Source organism: Alligator sinensis, unplaced genomic scaffold, assembly GCF_000455745.1.
Source record: "Alligator sinensis unplaced genomic scaffold, ASM45574v1 scaffold250_1, whole genome shotgun sequence".
Classification (NCBI taxonomy): Eukaryota; Metazoa; Chordata; order Crocodylia; family Alligatoridae; genus Alligator; species Alligator sinensis.
Window position 1 is genome coordinate 307,074 of NW_005841888.1, and position 21,246 is coordinate 328,319.

General features: G+C 43.3%; 2 protein-coding genes across 12 annotated transcripts in view; one reads left to right on the forward strand and one right to left on the reverse strand.

Annotated features, from left to right (window-relative positions):
* DMXL2 (Dmx like 2) overlaps positions 1-11,239 on the forward strand; it is a 90,911-nt gene extending 79,672 nt beyond the window's left edge. For 2 of the 9 annotated variants that reach the window (XM_025197014.1, XM_014517052.2), the window contains 5 exons: positions 3,935-4,012; positions 4,229-4,320; positions 7,027-7,079; positions 7,475-7,692; positions 9,725-11,239. In XM_025197014.1, coding sequence (XP_025052799.1) covers positions 3,935-4,012; positions 4,229-4,320; positions 7,027-7,079; positions 7,475-7,692; positions 9,725-9,934 — 651 coding nt within the window. In that variant the 3' untranslated portion in view covers positions 9,935-11,239. The other 7 variants (XM_014517050.2, XM_025197015.1, XR_003092652.1 and 4 more) reach the window with 6 other exon arrangements.
* Positions 11,240-14,181: 2,942 nt separating this feature from the next.
* The window catches only part of GLDN (gliomedin), a 50,425-nt gene continuing 43,360 nt past the window's right edge, over positions 14,182-21,246 (reverse strand). For 2 of the 3 annotated variants that reach the window (XM_025197020.1, XM_025197019.1), the window contains exons 7-10: positions 20,311-20,394; positions 20,099-20,224; positions 18,976-19,126; positions 14,182-15,608 (exon numbers count right to left, since the gene is read on the reverse strand). In XM_025197020.1, coding sequence (XP_025052805.1) covers positions 15,149-15,608; positions 18,976-19,126; positions 20,099-20,224; positions 20,311-20,394 — 821 coding nt within the window. In that variant the 3' untranslated portion in view covers positions 14,182-15,148. The remainder of the gene's footprint in view (positions 15,609-18,975; positions 19,127-20,098; positions 20,225-20,310; positions 20,395-21,246) is intronic. The other variant, XM_025197021.1, reaches the window with a different exon arrangement.

The window sequence follows — 21,246 nt, forward strand, 5'->3', positions numbered from 1 at the left end:
GACTCGTAGCGGTTAATTAAAGATTGTTTTACTTACACCGTAGGTGGTCGCGGTGCAAGCAGGAAAACTTTCTTGAGTTGCAGTTACAGACAAACACAGGTCGAGTTTGCTAGGCTCCACTGAAGACACACGAGCGGAGTTTGCTAGGCTCCGCAACAACAAACACAACAGAGCTCTGGATACCCTTGACGAGCGCGCAAAAAACCGTAGATACATCTTAAGAATTTAACAAACGAGACGGGAAGAGGTTGGTGGTTGATCAGGCCGCCGAACTCCTCTGAGACGCCCACAAAGTTTCTGTTACTCTGCCGCGTGCTCAGAGTCCCCACGAGATGGTTGTGGAGTCCTCTACAACTTGGGCGGAAACTGCTCAAACTTCTTATACGACTAGCAAGCCAATCGCTAGCCGCCACGTGGGAATAATTTAGAAACAGCCAATAGTGGGAAACAAAGTTACATACGGGTGGCGGGAACTCCTTTGCACCGGGGTTTTCTCTCTGCAGCTGAGAATTGCACCGTGCAAAGAAAGCTCCATGTGGCGGGAAATAATTCTGCAGTGCCGAAGCGCACACACAATCATTGGGTCATGACAACTGTAAACCTGGTTTAACTGTCCCTTTTCTCTGCTTCACTACATTTGTTCTACTACCCAAGCCTATTGGATATATGACTGCGATTCCCAGCACCCACCTGAGTCCAGTTATTGAACAGCTACCTATATGGCTTCCTAGCCCCACAAGCTACCAGTCATTACTCAGAGTAGACTTCATGCTGTTTTGCCTTCTATTGATGAGCTGACTCCCTCTGTATTTTTTCCTCATTTGTTATTAATAGATCTTTTTAGTGAATCTGACTAGGGGATAGATTTGGGTGTATGTTCTGATTGCTTTTTGGCATGTCAGTGATCTAAACAGATGTAAAATAGCTTTAATCAGGCATTTACATTGCAGTGTGTAAGAGAGGTAAAATCCAGCAAAGCTGTGGTGTTCCCCTGAATCTGGCCCATGACTTACTTGTCCATTGTTCTGCTCTCAGTGTTTTTGACACAGCTATTAATGTACTGACTCTTTTTTGGCTTATGAAAGAGTTTGAAAAAACCCTGAGCATTATTCTCCACCCTGGCTTATGAGTTTTTGCCAGGGTAATGCCACTGATTTCAGTAGAATTCTACTGACTTAAAGTAAAAGTTAAAGAATGGTGCCCAAAGTATACAGAAGCCATTCTGTTTCTCTCAAACTCTGTTCTCCTTGCCTGTCACATTAGACATATTAGCATAAAAACAAGATCTTTGCTGAAGAATTTTCTCCAGCGGATCCTCTCACAAAGAAATAATTCCCCCTTGTGATTGAGTATTGTGGAAAATATAATATTACAGAGGATTAGGACTCCACATCGGGAAAGACCGTAAGAGTTGGTAATCGTATAGCCAGCCGAGATGTATACTGTTTTCCTGTATTTGTCACGCAAGCAGAAAAGGAGTAGAGAACTCAGAAAAGCTACACTTGAATATTTCTTTGAAATTATCAAAACAGGTCTTCGAAGCTTTTCTACGGAGTGACAGCAAAATCATTTAAATATCAATGTCAAAGTGGTAGTAACTGGTATAATACCTCATCAGTGGTGGTGATAGGTGTGGGTCCCCTGCTTCCCATTTTCTGTCCTTCTAGAAATCACTGGGACTACCAATTCTTTTCTTATCATAAGGCAACTTCAAAAATTGTTGCTTTTTTTTATACCCCCAAATGAACTTTGCTTCCCTTCACCTCAAATGTGGTATCATTCTAGCCCTTTAACTTTTAATTGACTAATCTACAAAGAGGGGCAGTACTCAGTCATACACCAGGGACAGAGGGCAGGTTTAAAGATATAAACAGCTATATGAGCAAATGACCTGAGTCAGGACCAAGAGAGGGATTAGGCTCACAGAGGTGGAGATGTATCTTGGGAGCTGGGTAAACAGAAGAGGTCTATGACAGCTGAAAAGAGAACAGGTTAGCAGTGGTGAAAATATAAAATTTCCCTTGAACCTGGCCAGAGAATTCCCTCATAACTTACCTGGAAAAGTAGCCCAAGTGTCCCTCCAGCTCGTGCAAACTCCCCACAGGCTGAAGGCACCTAAGTCTTACGTATCCACAAAAATCTCTTGAGAGCAGCCACAACCCTTAACAATAATTGGACCCATTCGTTTTTACAAATGAATACCCGCAAGCTTCAGATTTCTCAGCATTTTAAACCTTTGCCTTCCTGTCCTGGAATACAAGGGCTCATCCACCCCGCTTACCCTAATGTAAGGATAGCAAGAAAATGTGATTGTGTTAATTCCATCCACTATGCAGAAGTAGTCTTGGTTAAAACTAGAGAAGGCTGAGGCTGCCCTTCTTTGCTCTGCTTTGATTGACCTAACAAACACATTGGGCATCTATACACATGGAGGGGGGGTACTTTAATTAGAGCCCACGGCATCACGTGTGCCCACAGCATCACATGTACTTAGCATCCCGTGCTTCAAAATGGTGGCAGGGGCACTTTAACTAAAGGCCATTCAACAAACTGTAGTTAAAGTGCCCCGCCACCATTTTGAAACACAGGGACGCTGAATACACATGATGTGGAGACTGCTGGAGTGTGCTAATTAGCAGATTCAGTTCATTGCAGCAGACTCCGTCAACTCTGCTCCAACCCATGCTAATTAGCATGGGTCAGAGCAGAGGTCCATCATGTGTATAGGTGCCCATTAAGCCCATCTGTGCAGAGAAGTGTAGTTCAGGCAATGACCTCTGCAGAGGCAATCTGGGACTGTTAGCCTACAATGGCCCCTCTGCACAGTGGAGGAAAAAGAAAAAGCTTCAAAGGGGAGAGCAAGATAAATGAAGCTTATCCAGAATCAAGCCTATGAGGAGTCTAGAGCACTGGCTTGGAGCATAAGGTAATAAAAGTGACGTGTGACAAATCAAGGATATTTTGGTATCTCTCCAAGATTATCATAGGACAACAAATGTATTGGCCTGGAATTTAGGCAGTCATTCAATTTAGGGACAATTGGAAACCTAAAACCACCCCTCTAGACCCCTTTTTTTTAGATTATATAAAGCCCTTTTTTCCTGGCCTGATAGATTACGTTATTACAGGCCATAAGATTGCAGTCCGTTTCAGGAAACTTTTATTGGTTGTTAAACTATAGCATCAAGTTTCCCGTAGGCAGATATATCTCAAGCAGGGCTTATGGAGTCAGATGGAAAGTGAAAGAGTTTTAAAATGTGTCACTTATGCTATTCCTCAATGCTTTCTAAGATTTTTTTCTCAGACAAAACTTTTAGAAATTAAACAACATCAAATGAAGAGTTTGTTCCTATTCATTTGAGTCAGTCTGTATCAGCCGTAGTATTTGCAGTTATTCCATAATCATTCTTATAGCAGTCCATCATGTACCTTGTTTTATTAAATTTATTTTAGAAAAGTCTTGGAATGTTGTTTCCTGCTGGATGCTTTGACATTTTTTAAAATAACCCGTTTCAAGGTTACAGTGTGAAATTTTTCAAAAGCATGAAAGTATTGCAGGTACCTTAGTCACAGTAGCCAGGTGACCAGGCATTAGCACATGGCACTTATAGGGGGCACAAGAATGGCAGGTACTACTGCTGCACCCAGGGTACAAGGCGGGGTTGTTATGCCTCCGCATAATCCTAAATGACCACATCATTTTTAAAAAATAGGAATACTGATTTTGAAAGAGACTTAACTGTGTAGACTTAGCCAAGTCACTTGTGACAATAGGATTCAGGTGTCTTGGTTCCCTGCAGTAGTATTTCATATACTTGTAGACAAAATTGCTGGTTTCAAAATGTTGTTAAAACAAGTGAAGACATAAAAATGCCCATTTAAATGGGAACCATTGAAGAATCACTGTTAATAGAAAAAAATTTCTTTCTTGCAGTGCGGCATTGCTGATGGAGAAGGGTTTTTAAGTGTGTGGCAAGTAAACCAAACTGCATCGAATCCTAAGCCCTATCTGGTAAGTAATATAACATTATTTTTTCTTTCTAGAGAGGAATTTTTCTGAATCCAAATTCGTTACTTACTATAGGTTTTAGAATCTTTTGTTTAATATTCAAGCTTGGAATATATTTATTTAACTTTCCTTTTTCATCTCTTTTCTTATTTTGTTGTTGGTAACAGATGTATTGTATAGATGATAAAACTGCACCTCATTGTGTTGTTTTTTTTATAGACCTGGCAGTGCCACAGTAAAACCACCAGTGACTTTGCATTCATAACATCTTCAAGTCTAGTAGCTACATCTGGACAGTCCAATGATAACAGGTATATTTAAAGAGGAAAGAGAGAGAAACAGATAGGATTTTCTAAGCTAGGAAAGGAGAAACAATTTCAGTTTTAGAGCTACCCATCATAACGGGTCTCTGCTATTTGGATCTTGTGCCTGTGGTTGATCATTAGCCAAAATTTTAAAGTTCGGTATTGTGCGCTACTGCATTTCCTTATAATCTTGCTGTCTGCTTGCATGTCACACCTTCAGTTATTTTCTTTCAGCAGGTTGGCACCCATTAGCCTGTTGGCTTCTCAAACTCCTTACAACTAAGTGTTAAATTATTTCTTTTTTCCCCTTTATTTGATTGTCCAGGGTTAGCATTTTTGTATGTGTATGTACACAAGCGCACATGTGATATAATATGTGTATTTGTAATATATTGAAGATGTAACTGCCTGGAGCATTGAGGTCTTACTGCCTAAGCACCTCTGCTTTTTATTGCTTTTTTATGTCTGATAATTTGTACATAATTCAGCAGTCTCAGTCTCTAGCTTTGGATTAATAACAGCTTCTCCCAACTGCAGCCAGTTCTAATGGGTGCAGTTAGGAACCCAGGGCTGAAAGGGGCTTCCTGGGCCATTGAGTGATGTCCTCTGCATTTGTGCACTTAACCAAGGATTCTCCAAATATCACCATTTCAAACCCTCACACAGCTGCAAGAGTCAAAAACCAGAAATGCCCAGAACACCCTACAGCAGTGGCCAACACCATGTCAAGAGCAATGAGCTAAAAGAACCCAGCTCTGTCTGAGGCAGGTCAGCCACGTTTCCCTATCAGGTGCCAGATCCAGTCTGCCCATGAGCTGTAGGTTGCCAGTCCTTGCCCTACAATGTGCCATAGGTAAAAACAGGTAGACAAGCACTACAATGACAGAGAAATAATTGGTTAATATAACATAAGCTCAAAGGATCCTAGGGATAGGATAGTGACCCACAGAGGAAGGTAAAACCCACCAGTCTGCACCACTCAGACTTTAGGGACGGACATCTTCCCTCCTGACCCCAGATTTAGCAATTAGCATGAACCGGAACAGAAAAGCAAGGCCCACTTTCTAGAAACTTATGAGCTTTTTGAACATCGGCAGAAACATCAACTAAGCCTACCTCAGTCAAAGCTCCCTCTCTTAACTCATGGAGTTTAGTCTTAAAGCAGTTCAAGTTCTTCTCCCACACTACTTCATTTCCAAAATTTCACTTTTCTGATAGTCTGTAGCAGGGGTGCTCAACCTCCAGCCCTTGGAGCCTCAGCATCTGGCCCACATGGCTCCCCATGGGTCAGGAAATTTGGCAGCACAGCAGGTAACACTGCCAAACCACTCCCTGCCCCTGCTGCCAAAGTGCCAAGACCCACATGATGGGTCAGAGCAGGCCACAGCCCCTTCCCCCACACAGCAGATTGGAGCCAGTTCGCACCCCTTTCCTATGCATGGCCCAGTTGGGGCTGAGCTATACCCCCTTTTCTGCAGGGCCAGACCATGGCCCCTCCCTGTGTGGCTGGGTAGGGGGCTGGACCACGGTCCCTTCCTCCCACAGGGCTGGGCCACGTCATCTCCCCCTGTGCAGCTGGAGGGGTGCAGACCTTTTAATGAATCCATGTCCCCTTCCCAGAGCTAACCCTAGGGGGGTGCGGGGCCCCTTTAACACTGCGCAGGACCATGGGACCCCTGCAAAGGGTAAGGATGGCAGTGCCATAGCAATGAAATTTGGCACCCAGAGCCAAGCAGATCCTGTGTTCCCCTGACAAGCCGCTCTTGGGGGGGGCGCGGCGCGGGGCTGAGCAGCCAACTCCAGGCAGGCCCTGCAGGATGGGCCATGGCCTCTCCTCCCGGATTCACGGGCCCCCCAAAGCATGGGGTCCATGGCGGTTGCCCTGATTCTCCCTACCCAAGGGATGGCTCTTCCCTTTCCCACTACAGGGCTGGGTTGGGGCCAGACCACGCCCCCTCCTCATGTGGTGGATCAGGGCTGGGTCATGTCCCCCACCCCACACAGGACTGGGGTTGTCTCCCATCCCATGCCCTGCCATGCATGCCCCAGGTGCCAGATTGGGACCATTGCCTGGATCCAGCCCACAGACAAAGCAGGCAATGACCATGCAGCCTGCCAGATGAAAAGGTTGAGCACCACTTGTCTATATTTATTCATAGCCAACTTTTAGCCATTGGAAATTGTGCTGCTATTAATTTTCAGCCTAAAAACTTTCCTCTCCCCCTACTGTTCACCCCATAACTATTTTTTGTCAAGAGTAATCGTACCCCCTTGCAGTCTTCACTTTGTTGAGCTAAACAAGTTTGTACAGCTTTGGTGAGGAGCATATTTAGTAAATACAGGTTCAATCCAAATTGTCTCCGCAGGCTGAGATTCTGAGACGAGTGCCTTGTATATTGTCCATTTTCCCCAATACTTCTCTAGGATTGGCACTAAATCTTCAAGGGAGGTAATCAAACATAGCCCCCACTGGGGACCACGGGGAAGATTTTCAAGGGCACATATGTCTTAGCCCCAAATCGTGGGAGTTTAGCATTTTGCTCTCACTTGTGCCTTTGCAAGTTGCCCCCATGACTGCATCAACTCCATGGTTCCTGCTCAGCTTTGCTTTGCAAGCCTCTGACAACTTTAGCAAATTCTGTTCAGCTTTCAACCCCTCCCCCTCTCAATTGTTTAGCAGAGGACCATTAATGATTTTTGTTTTTCCACCAGAAATGTGTGCTTATGGGACACTTTGGTATCATCTGGTAACAATCTCATACACGGTAAGTACTGCAGTGAAATGTGACTTTTTAAGAAATGTAAGAACCAAGGTAGGATTTTTGTGTGGGTGTTGGGGGTGGGAAGAAGATCTGTAGAGAGATGCTAGACTCGCCTGACTGCAGTTTTAATATTTTTGGTAATACACTACACGTACGCTGCAGGGATACGTGCTAAAATTACCAACATTATTAAAAACATATTAATGCGCTCTAAGACCCATTGGCTCTGCAGCTCTAAGAAAAGCAAAAAAAAGTTTGTGATTAATGTCAGCGGCATGACTCAGTATACTTACCAGATCGATGGAGCTAGAAAATGTCAAGTCACCTTTCCTAGCTGAAATGTACTTTAAAATGGAAAGCTACTTACAGCCATGCTCATAATGTTTCTTCTCGCTCAGCCTTCACTTGTCATGATCATGGTGCCACAGTACTTCAGTATGCACCAAAACAGCAACTACTGATTTCTGGAGGTAGGAAGGGATATATCTGCATTTTTGACATCAGACAGAGACAAATCCTTCATACGTTCCAAGCCCATGAGTCAGCTGTTAAAGCCCTTGCGCTGGACCCTTCTGAAGAATACTTTGCTACAGGCTCAGCGGAAGGTAACATGAAGGTAAGGTTATCAGCATTGGAATCTGAGCTTTTTTCACTCCTTAATGGTACATTTTAATTATCCAGTAGAACAATGTACGTACTTGATACAAACAATACTGTGTTGACAAGCAAATATGAATAGGTAGATAACATAGAAAACAAACTTGGCTATATTATTTTTTTGTATGTGAGATGTTTTCCCCAAATTTACAATGTAAATTTAAAAATAAAATTCATTTTCTTTCTAACTTTCGTCTTTTTTCTAGTAAAAAGCCACTCTCAGATGCCTTTTGAATTAATGTCTGCATTTGTATATGGATAAAGCACAACACATTAGGTTGTATTTACTATCTTATTATCCTTTATAAACATTCTGAGTAGAGGTGCACTGATGCATCAGATCGGTACTGATATGAAGACAATTGTCTATATCGGATATCAGCCCTACGGGTCTGATAATTTGGCTGATAAATGCCCATGCTGTGCACAGCTACAGATGCAGCACAGCATGGAGCAGAGCCGACAGCATGGAGAGCTGCCTCCAGCTGGTAAGTCGGAAGCTGGGGGCAGATCAACGACCCCTGCAGTGAGGGAGGGGGCAAGGGTAGGGGCAGGCGCTGCCCTGCCAGTGCAGGGTGGGGGATGCAGAATAGTGGCGCAGCTTGTGGGGTTGAGGAGGCTTCCACCGCTGCTTGCAAGCGGGGGGGCATGCCCCCACATGTGTGTGGCATGGGGAGGGCGGCACCCCTGGGCTGGAGCCAGAGCTGGCACTGAATGGGGCTTTTCTTGCCAGGGGCTGGGCTCAGAGTTGACTCTAGCAGCACTGGGAGGAGGCTGCAGCCACCCCAGATTTCACCACAGCTCCGCTGTCAGCCATGTGCCACCACCTGGCCAGCGCCGGCTCCTGCTCCACCCCGCAGCTGCTGCCCACCCCACGCCGCACAGATCTGGGGGCATGTGCCTCTCCCCTCCCCCCCAGATGCAAGCAGTGACAGGAGCTGCCTCTACCCCATGAGTCGCACCTCTGTCCCGCCCCTCAGCTGGGCAGCGGCTGCCCCTGCCCTCACTGCAGGGGGCACTGATCTGCCACCCCATGCCCCTGCCTTCCCCCCCTCTCCCTTTTCATCACACTGGACCTACCAGCTGATAGCAGCTGTATCAGATATCAGATTGGTATCGGCCGATATGCCTCCTTAAACATCAGCTATTGGTATCAGCCTTCAAAATGTTTATTGGTGCACCCCTAATTCTGAGCTTTTTTTGCCCCCATGTATTTCTTTTTCACTGCAACAGTGCTTTTTCAAATGAACACACAGCTCATTGTACTGTATAGTAGCCACAGTAACATCAAATTCCCAGTAAGAATACTTGTTACTGGAATTATAGAAGCAGCTAATCATGGTCCCGGATGCAAGAGGAAAGGAAACAGAGAGAATGAGAGCAAGTTTTTTGCTGCTTAGCTGAGCTGTATGATATCCTGGCCTTCAGGCCTGATCCTGAATTCATCAGGATTTTCAGGCTCTCCACACTTTGGGGAATTGGTTTGAAGTCAGAAACTTGTATTATACATGTTAATTAGGCACCAGGTCCTCTGTTGCTGTTCTGGACTCCCCTGGCAAAGGAAAAAGTCTCATCTGGTATAAAGTAAGACTGAAGATGAAAGCCAGCTGCTGTACAGTAAAGCAGACCCTAAATTGCTGTAATTTGTGCCAGTGCAAGAGCATTTAGAGCAGAGGTTCCCACACTGGTACACATACCCCTGGGGGGAATGCAAAACATGTGGCAGTTACACGGGAGAAACTGTAATGACAGATTTAATTTTCACTATAATAATTGGCATTTAAGGGGTTAACATATGAACCATGCTGGTAGAGGAATGCGGGAAGCTGGTAAATCAGAAGCAGGTACACAATAAGAAAGTTTGGGAACTTCTGATCTAGAGAATCCTGGAACTGCAGTTGCCTCTGGTAGCAAACACCAAACCAAAATGTAATGGGCTTATTTGAATGTTTTATTCCCTTTCCATTTTATATCTTATTCTTTTAATACAGGTATGGAGACTAACAGGCTATAGGCTAATTCATTCATTTAAAAACGAACATGCCAAACAGTCCATCTTCAGAAATATCGGTGCTGGAGTCATGCAGATCGAAACAGTGCAAGGCAATCGCATCTTCTCCTGTGGAGCGGATGGCACATTGAAAATGAGGGTTCTACCTAATGCTTTCAACATCCCCATAGGCATTTTTGACCTCCTGTAGATTTATGCGAGCTACTCCTATTTTTATATAAAGTTCTGTCAAATAGCTGAATGTGCATTAAGGAAATGCACACAACTAGCTATTTGTTCATTGAGGAATGAAATTACCGTATGTTACTTGCAAAGCAATTATTGCAGCATTGAATACTATGTGAAACACAGACAATGACTTGTAAAACAGGTATATTATTTTGAGCATTGTCTACATGGATCAATGGGATGGAAATGCATGTACTGTATTGTACAAACAAAAAATAAAACCCATCGTGGTCATAAGTGGGTTATTGCTCAGTAACCTACAGCAGGACTCATTTAGCAAATGTACTGTAAAGATGCTAAAAGTTGTCAGTCAGGTACAAGCACAGTGGCTCAAAGTCAGTAAATAGTTTTTAATGTGATTCAGGTTTTATTTTTCTTCCAGTTCTTGCCACTAATTGAAGCATGTCTACAACTTCTCATTCTAAACATAGTTTGGTTTTAATGAAGTATAATCTGAGTATAGATGACTGGAAGGAAAGTGTAATGGATGCAAAAGCTGTGGAACAGTGTGCAATGAACAATGTACTATGAGACATGTATTATTTCATGTTGATGTTTTCCCAGTAAGTATTAATATGCAGTTGACACTGTAACTTGCACATAAACACATTTTTAAATTTAAGGTTTTTTATTTTGCACATTGCTTTTTCTTTCTTCTGACAGCTGTGTTTTATATTTTGAGGCCTGCCTTTACATTAGCAATGCGATGTGAACATTAAATGTTTGTAGTGAAGAGAAACACATTTGTAGTTGCTTTTAGTTTTGAAATTCTTGTCTGTTCAGAAAACATTTTTAAAAGACTTCTTTAAATGAAGCTATATAAGAGAAAACCAATAGAACATCCAGTGCCACAGTTCAGATGAATGTTAGGCTTCATGTGGCCAGCTAGTAAATAGTTGATAAAAACTGGTAATCAAAATTATTACCACAATGTATTGTATAAACTATGCAGAGTTCAATATTGTTTGCTTGTAATATACTAGCCACTGTTGTCATACTTAGATGTATTTTTCCCTGTTGTAAACAAAAACCGTGCTCTTAAGATACTAGAACAGATGTCTGTGTATTTAAATGTTACATCGTCTTACTATTTCAATGAGAAGTCTGGTGTCTGTGCTGTATTGTAAAATATAATGGGATAAAAAGCACCTTTCTCCAGAGGTGATTTTAATTGCAGGATGTGCAGTATGTATATGAAGGAAAAGTAAACGTCATTTGTTAGTTTTACCTTTGTAAGTTAAATAAATTTCTTTTATTTCATGGAATAGGTTAGTTTCTGTGTTCTCCCTTGTCTTGCAGTTAAACAGACTTGTTGAGCCTTCCATGGGTCAAGTAAAATGTGTACCTGGTCAAGCACTGGTAAAAGGGAGGCTTGCTAGTTCAGTTACTTTTGTTTCTCAAAGCTCTGGAAAAGTGCAAAGTTAACAGAACTGAAATTTGGTTCTGTAGTGCGCATATCCTATGCTATTCCAGCAACATGGTTCCTGGCACTAGGACGGTGTTCAGAGTTCATTGTCCTGCTTGGTCAGTACTTGGTCTCTCTGCTGAAGCTACCCATAAAAGCATTGTCATTGATGAAAACAGGAGACACATTCCTTTGATATGCATCAGAAATCAAATGTTGCCATTATTGCCTTGCATTAAACTTGTCCTACAGGTGAGAAGTAAATTCCTACCTCTAATTTTCATACCCCACAAAAATCCATGGGTCCATTTTTTTAAAGGCTCTATCATGTGAAATTTAGAGTTTTCATGAAGTCACAATGAGCAACACAAAAAGAAGTCTCTGTTATTTCTAGTGGAAGCTAAATTAAGCAGATTCAGTATATCTGATTTTTTAAAAATATAAAAAAAACTTAAAATGGAAAAATCTGGTATAAATCAAAGCGAGTTGCGGGGGTGGGGAGGGAAAAGGAGGGTGTGTGTGTGTGTGTGTGCACACGTGCGTGCATGCACACTTAAGCAATTATAACAGTAGCTTAACACTCTTTGTCTGGATAGAGAGATTCATTGTGCTTAGGTGAAGAGAACTTTCAGCTAAAACTCATAGAAGCAAAGGAACTCAAGAGTTCACAAGTATTAATAAAAAATCATAAATTGTACAATACAGGTACCATCCTTCATCAAGAAAGAATTAAATGTGCTTTAAAATATAGAGATCACTCCCACCATTTGGAATGCAGCCATTTCTGCAGTTAAGAGGAGGTGAGCGGTGGCAATACTAATGTTCTACAATGAGAAAGGAAGAGGTTATTCATGTGATACATTTACCATTTTAAAGCAATTTGGAAGCTTACCAGTGCCTCAATCACAATAATAAAATAAATTTTAAATACTTATAAATTTTGGTATTTGATATTGGGTTTTTATAATGGAAAATCAGAGTTCCCCCTGCCCCTTAGCTCGAAGAATGCAGGTCCAGGCCCCTGACTCCCAAGCCATAGCCCTCCCAGGCCTAGCCTAACCAGGTATCTGGGTTTTCTGTTTCCCACAGGAAAACAGAGAAAAATGCAGATTTTCCCCTTCACCCAGGGGAAATACGGATTTTTCATTTTAATGGAAAAACGCATTTTGCGCTCTTGCAAAGAGCTCTCTTCAAGCTAGCACAGTTCCAGCCTGCAAGGGGCTGACGGGGAGCAGGGTGGTCAAGGCAAGGATACTATGTGCATGCACATGGCCACCAGGCAGCTTGGAAAGCAGCTCCTGCAGGTAAGTCTTTGGGTGGGGGGGAGGGACTGAGTTGGGCAGGGCTGGGGCTGCTGCCCAGCTGGGCTGGGGTCTGGGGCTTGGGGACTGGAATGTACAGCCGCAGGACCTGGGCAGGAGTGGGACAGGGGATAGGGGTGTGTAGCAGCAGTGCAGGATTGTGCCCTTCACTGCTGCCATGTGGGCAGGGGATGCCTCATCAGGGTAGCATGGAGTTTGCAGCAGCAAGGAGCTTTCCCGCGTAGCCCTGCTCTGCCAGGCCTCCCTGGCTGAGCTACAGAGGCCCCAGGGGAGGGCAACAGGGCAAGCAGCCCAACCCTGCTCTGCCCACAAATCTGGGGGGGCACAGGTCTCTCCTGCCACTCCTGGGAGTGTGTGCAGCAGCAAGAAGCCAGCTCCATCCCCTGCCCACGCCCTCAGCAGGCAAGCAGCAAGCGTGAGGGGGAGCCAGGATCCATGGTCTGCTCCACTGCAGTAGCAGCCATAGGTGGCAGCCAGGGCTTAGGGGCTGCTGTGGAGGGAAGCCTGCCCCTGCCCCACAAACAGGTCGCCCCAGCCCCCCTGGAATCTTCATGGCAGTGGGGAGCCAGCCCCATGCCCCGCCCCATGGACAAGCCCCTTCCCACTCCCCACCCGGGCCCTGCAGCCACACACTCCAGCCCTGGGTGCCAAGCGCCACGCACTCCCTAGCCCCAGCCCTGCCCAAGTCCCTCCCTATGGGGGCCTCAATCCACCAACCCTCTCAAGACTTTCCTGCAGGAGCTGCTCTCCAGGCTACCTGGTGGCCATGTGCATGAACATGCACATGGTGCCCCTGCCTAACCGCCCTCTTCCTGCTCCCTCCAGCCCCTGGCAGGCTGGAACTCTGCCACCTGCAGAGAGCTCTTTGCAAAAGTGCACGATCCACAGATTTTTCCACTAAAATAAAAAAAATCTGTTTTCCTTGGGTAAAGGGAAAATCCACACTTTTCTCCATTTTACGCCTGGGAAACAGAAAACCTGGATCACTGCTAATAATTCATGACTATACAAGTGCTTTTAATAAAAACCCATCTATTTAATATGTGAGCATAGGAGGTGAGAATGCTTACTGTTCTACCCAATTTGATTGAAAAATTAGGTTTGTTTGGGTTTTTTTACATATTCACACTTGAGCAACTTTTTGTACTACCATAGTTGTAGAGCAATGATAACAGGCTCCACTAGGGAATTCCACGCTGCCTTTAGCTGAAGGGAGATTGCAAAGTGGAGTGTTTGGAGCCTCACTTGCAGAAATTAAGGCACCTTCAGAGTAAGGCACAGATTTTGCAGATTTAAATTTTGGATCTGGACATTTGAAGTGGCAAATCAGCACCTAAGGCCCCTCCTCAATACAGCCTGAAAATGGCCAGCTTTTGAGGTCAGAAAGTTCCCACCTATAATTGCTCAGCTGCAGTTGTTATCAACTCCAATGTAATCCAACACAAAATATATAAAGTGACAGGATGCAGTCTGTAAGCGCTGTGAGCAGGACATTTATTCCTATTCCAAAAACATTTTCACAACTGTATTTGTAGCAATACAAAATTATATTCTTTTTTCTAACTAGAAGTATGCCATAAATTGAGGCCAGATTCACTGAAGGTGCAATAAGGCAAACACATGACACTTCCACAAAGAAGTATAATTTACATGCAGTGAGTGGGAAGGATGGGTTTATGGCCAAACAAGAAACCAAAATGACTTCCACGTTCATTTCCCATTAAAGCAGACTCTCCCTCCCCCTGCACATAGATTCACACATTTCAGCAATGTATAGTAACGTTACCATCTACATAACTTGTGCTTGGGCTATTTATCTCTGTTATTGACTAGTTATCCAGATTTGCCAAATTTCAAAATTTCTTGCTGATTTTTGACCTATAACTATGGGACCATTTTAAATAAAGTATAACTTTGGTCATGGTGATATGTACATTAGTACAAAAATTAATGTCCAGGCATTTTAAAGAAAACTTTTACATAGAGTCAATGCATGGTATTAATGATAGAAAAACAAATGTGTGCACGAGCTCATTATTTAGACATTTCTACTTGATTATAACTGTTGACTAGAAAATGATGTAGCTCTAGTAGCTGCAATTTAGGCTTAAAAGTAGGCACTGCTGGATACAGTAGTGTATAATTAATGTATATTAATAATCACTGTATATTAGATGTAATTATAACCTGCATGGTAGGGAAAAAACACAAAAAAAAATTGTCCTAACACATAGTGTATCACTTTTAATATTAAAAACCCTTGTTCTATAAAGCCAAAAATGGCCTATATAATTTAAGTAACAAGAGGTCTGAATCTCCCTTTTAAGCACGCACAAACTGCCACTGACCAACAGGGGATTTGTGTATGCTAAGGAAAGAGACCCATGTATATAGCGCAGAGCTTTAAATAGCATTTTTCACTATGCATGATATATCATTTTTAACTAACTCAGCTGTCAAAATGCACAGGGTATGTCATTAAATAGCCATTCTCCCATGTATACAAGTCTTGGTTTCTGAGACTGTATGAAAGCATAGCAAGACCAGATTGTGAAGATCGTAATTCAAAGCTTGCATCAATCTGCTTCTCTTTCAACAAATCAAAAGCAAAAGTTACTCTCATATCCTTAGTATCAGTAACATACAGCACTCCACATGCTATGAACGCATTGCCAGCTTTGGACTTGGGGTACGTAGTGTTGACATGCCGAACGGCTGAGAACTTCTCTTCATCGATATGTGCAACATTGATATTTTCATCAATTCTTGAGGCATAGATGATCCAAAGACCCTTTTCATCCACTGCTATATTGAAATAGGTCTTGGAGTTAGAAAAGAGGTAGTTGCGACCATGATGCAAAGCATTTTCAATTTTCAGTGTTTTGAACAATCCTGTATCAAGCTCAAATCTGAAATGAAACCATAAATATTTAGCCTTCTATTTATACCTGGTGGCTGGTTATATTAGTTGCAAGTGGGCAGCTATTAGTGGGAATCTTGGTCAAGGGGAATGAATGAGTGACAGTCCCTGAGATATGCCCCAGGAGCAATTCCACACACTCACAACACCTTCCAAGCTAGAAGGAGCAAAGAAAATAGCCAGAAACACCATCATAACAGACAAAACCCACATTGTGTGACAACATGGAAGATTATGAAAGGATTTGTTCTAGCCTACAAAATCTTTTCCTTTTATCTAAATGAAAGAAATCAGCTCGGGAGAGGAAGAAGAGGTTTGCAGGAGAAATGTAATGGTCCCTCAAGTTAATTGCAAATGATGCTGGGAGAAGCCACAAACTGATAATAGGAAACCGTATGCAGGAATCAGTTTTCTGCTGAGGAGGAACTGAAGCAAGAAAATGTTATAGAGTTAAGCAGACTATCTGGGCTGGCCACCAGCCTTGCAACTCCCCCCTACTTAAACAGAATGATTTTTGGAAAAGCTCTTGATCAACAAAGCACATCAAAGGAATAAAACCTCTTCTTTTAAAGACCAGACTTGCAGCCAACATTCTGACCCAACTCCAGCCTCTGTCAAGGCAGCCTGACTGTCTCATTTCTGAAGCACTGAACTGTTTTTATTCCTTGAAATTCCTTGATGATAAAATGATAATCTGCAAACAGTGCTCAGCAACTTGCTTAGAGCTCCTCTAATCCAAAAGGGTAATGAACTTTTACTCAGACACATTTTCACCTTGTATTTAACCACTGAATGATAGCGTTTTTGGCAAGCACAATGTGTGTTTTATTCCTCTGATTAATAAGTTTGATACCAGGAATATGTTTGATAGTCTGACTTATACCTAACAATACTGCCCACATCATTTCTCCAAGTATGCAGGTAGCTGCAACATCCAACACAAGAACCTAGAATGACTCCAAGTCCTACAACAAAGGAAGATGGGATGATTCCCCTTTGCTTCTAAGGGAGGCCATGCTGATCTGGGCGAGAGGTGCACTGCTCTCCCAGGGCATCTTTACACAGGCTCTGGAGGTGGGGGATGGAGGAGGGGGTTAATTAGTGCAGCTCTCAGGAGCCGCTCTATTAAAGTTCCTGCAGCGTCTCTCGTATTCAGATTCACATGCTTCAAAATGGTAGCAGGGGCACTTTAACTAAAACTCATAAAACGAGCTTTAGTTAAAGCACCCCCACTGCCATTCTGAAGCATGGGATGCTGAATACATGAGACACTGAGGCTGCTGGAGCCAATTAGCATGAATTGGAGCAGGCATTGGGCATATGTATAGGTGCCCCCAATGTGAGAGCTTCCTGTGAAACTGCTCCATGGGTGAAGGGCCTCTGGGAAATGCACACACTAATGATCATCCATCATCAACTTACTTCTCTCTGTTCCTAAAAACAGGCCATGCTGATCTCCTTGCCTAGGTGAACATGAAGTCCACTTCAGGGAAGCACAACTTCTGCAGGAGCTATACATCCATACAGAGCTGGAGGACACAAACTCTACAGAGGCAGACCTACAAAAGGCCTGCATATGGAGACTGCCTGTTTCTGCTTCTTTCCCACCCCACAAACACAACACGATGATGTGGAAACTGAACAAAACTTGGGACATCCCTCTCCGTTATGTGGAGTTTCCCCTTGTAGGGGATTATCTAATCTAGCCAAGCAATATCAAGTATAACTGGAATAGTTCCTAAAACCTTTCCACTTTGGGATCCATAGCATGATACGCTGCAGCATTTAATCAGCCTGATATGAGAGCAATCTGCAAATATTCTCTTCAATTAAGCACAAAAGAGAAATAAAGCATTCCCAGTGTAGGCAGTGTGATCCTGGGAGAGAATTGCCAGAGGTAAACAGCCAAACTCAGATTTGTTGCAAAACCTTCATCCTTCACAAATGTGCATCACCAAAACAATATTCACATTATGAACAAAACATCTGAGCCTACTCCCCAGCTCTTTACTTGAAACAAGTGTAAAACCTCCCCTTAGGAGAGCTTATTCCAACTGAAACTGGAGAAAAGCATGAGAATTCATGAAGTCTGTCCCCACTGATCACACTCTCCTCTGCACTGAAGAAGGAAAATTTCTTAGAGAGATTAAATGATATCTGAAAAGGTAAGTTTAGAACAGAAAGCTTTAGCACTAGGCTCCATATCATATTACACTGCTTAGAGAAGTATGTTTGATTCTTGTAACAGGATCTGATGGAATTTAAGTGCAAGTATCTCTGGCAGAAGAAACAATGTGTGATCCCCATAACCTATTTTCATTCTTTGGCACCCAAGTAGATTTAGTAAGAAGAGACTATAATCTGCCTGGAAAGAAGTAACAAAGCCTGGTGATGTTTTTGGCTCTGACACTAGACTCAAATAAAAAGCAGGTGCAAACTAACCCTTCACCTGTGTGTTTGGTTCTTCCCACATACTTGGGTTATACTTTTGATTTGCACTGGCTGCCTGCTTGCCTCAATAAAAGCTGAAAAGATAAACATGATCTCCACAAGCCTCACCAGGTTCAGATGTGGTGGAAAAACCCCAGAACTTGCTAATGACATGCATTGAGATAATGAAGCCAGCACTCCTCAAGGACGTCTGCCAGCTCATGCAGTCACTCTGCATTCATTTGATGCCTTACTTTATCCATTGTAGTTTATGCACAGCAAGAGGAAAAACACCAAGAGGAAAGCCACTAAAATCCTCAAATGTACTGAAGTCCTTAGTTTCCACTTCTGACTTCACTGCAAGAGTCCAAACTGCAGGTTTGAGGACTATACTATTCAGAACAGTACAGGTCATAGGACAAAAGCCTGTTAACAACTGAGTTTCTAGTTACATATCACGAATTCCACCTCTGCACGTGACATCATCAGTCTTGCAGCCCAGGTGCTCTAAACATCACCATTATTAGATGAGGGAGGGACCCAAAAGGTCTGTAGCTTAAAACTTTGTAAAAAATTGTGCAATGCAACTTCACGCCAAGAAAAGAGGTGCCTAAAATAATTCCTTAAACCTCTCCCACCCCCACAAGATCAGGAGGAACTAAACATCTGGACTACAGATTAAGATTTCAGCCCTGGGTTTTTGTGACCTATTTCTAGTACCAGATACCAAGTTAGATATCACTGACCATTCCTCTCATTTTTGCCCACAATAACCCCAAAGGAAACATAAAACATTACATAAACTATTGCTGCTTTGCCACCTGAAGTTAATCTCCACCATGCTAACCTATATACATGCTTTTCCTCTAATAATATCTTATGGCTATGGGGAATGCCACACCTCCACCAGGTTAAGATGGACTTACTTCACAATGAGATTGGTTCCTCCTCTTTGGTAGTACAGACACTGGTTATATATCGCATGGCCACATCCATAAAAGATCCCCGTGAGGTTAATCATCTTGTAGCTGTCATTCAGCAGTGCATTTGAATTTTCATATTCTTTTATAAAGTTTCCTAAGGGAAGGGAAGAAAAGTCCTCTGGTTGGTTTATTTATCTGCCCCATCTACCCTGCTTCAACTAAAATCGTGACAATCAAGTTCCCGACTCGTATTAAAAATTATAGCCATGCTTTCAACATGCCTCAGAGCTAGAACACGCATGAAACAAAATCCAAATCCTTAAAACTGATTTAGGTGCTTAAATTCCATTGTTCTCAGTGGGAGGTAGGTGCCTAAACACTGTTAAATCCAAATCAAGATTTGTTGTACAATGTGTATACTGCAGGAAGACTGATACCATTCAACTGGAGATTGGAAATGGATTCTACATTAAATACACCTCACTCAGAACCTAGGCCATTCCCATGCTTTTTCCTTTCTCTCGTGCTGTTTTGCTTAACCACAGCAACCTCAGTTTAGGAAACTAAGTCAAGGGGGAAAATGATACCAAAAAAAAAAAAAAAAAAAAACCTAAGCAAGTAACCAGGAATCCCACCAACTAGGACTAAGAAAAATTTTCCTACTTTTTTCCTGGGTTTTCAACTAAAATTGTTTTTTTCTTTCTGCAAAAATGTCTACTTTACACTTGTTTTTGTTTTTTAAAAGTGTTGTCCATGAATAAATGCACAATTAACAACTTTTTAGCTGATGGAACACGTAAAATTTCCTTGGAGAGAATTTTTCCAGCCAGCACCAGCTAAAACTCTCCTTAGGAAACCAAGATGCATGTCCAGCTATATTCTGAGAGCAAATGATTGTTTTTAAATATATGCTTGATATGTGGGTTTAAAAAGTGACCTCCACATTGCAATCACATCTTTGGCATTTCTCCATGTGGGACAACAGCCTTTCCCACAAAAGTGCATCTTCAGTCAATTTTACATAGGATATTTCTAAAGTACATGGATGTGACTAAAAGAGTAAAAGGGAACAAACACAGGACAAAATTATTAATCCACTTGATCCCTGCAGTTGTATTTGCCGTACCCAAAAAATGCATTGTGAGCCAAATTCTTTCATCACTTGTGTTTGCAGGCTCCTGCATCCAAGTTCCAAATGTTTGCTGTATCTTAGCCATCTGAACGGGGCTTCCTATTGACTTGATGATACATTCTAAAAGAGAAAGACAGATTGGCCTTATCCTTGACCTAAATTGGTTAATAATAGCTATTTAATGCATCATATTTAAAATGGGTTACCAGCTTTTCTGGGATGGTGGTCACTGGCTTTCTCATCCACTTTTCCCACCAATGTATCATCGTTTGGTACAGCACAAGTTTCACCTAAAATTGGGGGACAAAAAAATTAAGTACTGACCGTCTGGCCTTCTGGGGTACACTTGTGCTTCTTGTTATTTGACAAAAGCAAAAACTTTGCCTTTTCTTCCTGCCTTGCCTCTTTCATCCTAACATCTAAGGTAGGCAGTTAGGGACAGAAAGCTGTGACGCTGCTCTTGGTAGACTTCCTGTAGCACAAGGCCTGTAGCACAAAAGTAGGCTCTAAACCACGGGTGGGCCAGATTTGGCCCGTGGGCCAGATCTGGCCTGTGGAGGGGCTTTGTCTGGACCACGGTGGGTCCCTCAGTCCTGTCTGGCCCGGGCATCGTCCCACAGTGGCACATCCACAGTGGCACACAGCGGGGTTGGGGCCTTTCTAGGCAACCCAGGAGGCAGCAGCTGCTGGACCCAGTCCAGTGGTACTGATAGGGACCTATGCACAGTCTTGACCTGCCCCACACCTGCTGCAGACTCACCCGCTCACACTGAACAGCTGCAGCAACACCAGCGCCAGTGCAGCAGCATATGCTTGGCATAGGGGAAAAGCAGCCTCTTCCCCTCACCACTGCCCAGTGCTTCCTGCAGCAGCCATGCGGAGCCTGCACTGAGCTGCCCTGTGCTGTCACCCCCACCTCCAGGCCACCCTGTGCGGCAGTGGGGGCAGTGCAGAGGAGCCGCAAGGCAGCCCAGCAGGCTCCGCAGGGCTGCTACAGGAAGCACTGGGCAGCAGTGAGGGCGACGGGCTGCTTTTCCCCCACATTGAGCATGCACTACCCTACCAGCCCCACTGCTGCTGCAGCTGTTCAGCATGAGCAGCTGGGTCTGCAGCAGGTGCCGGGCAGGTCAGTGCTGCACATG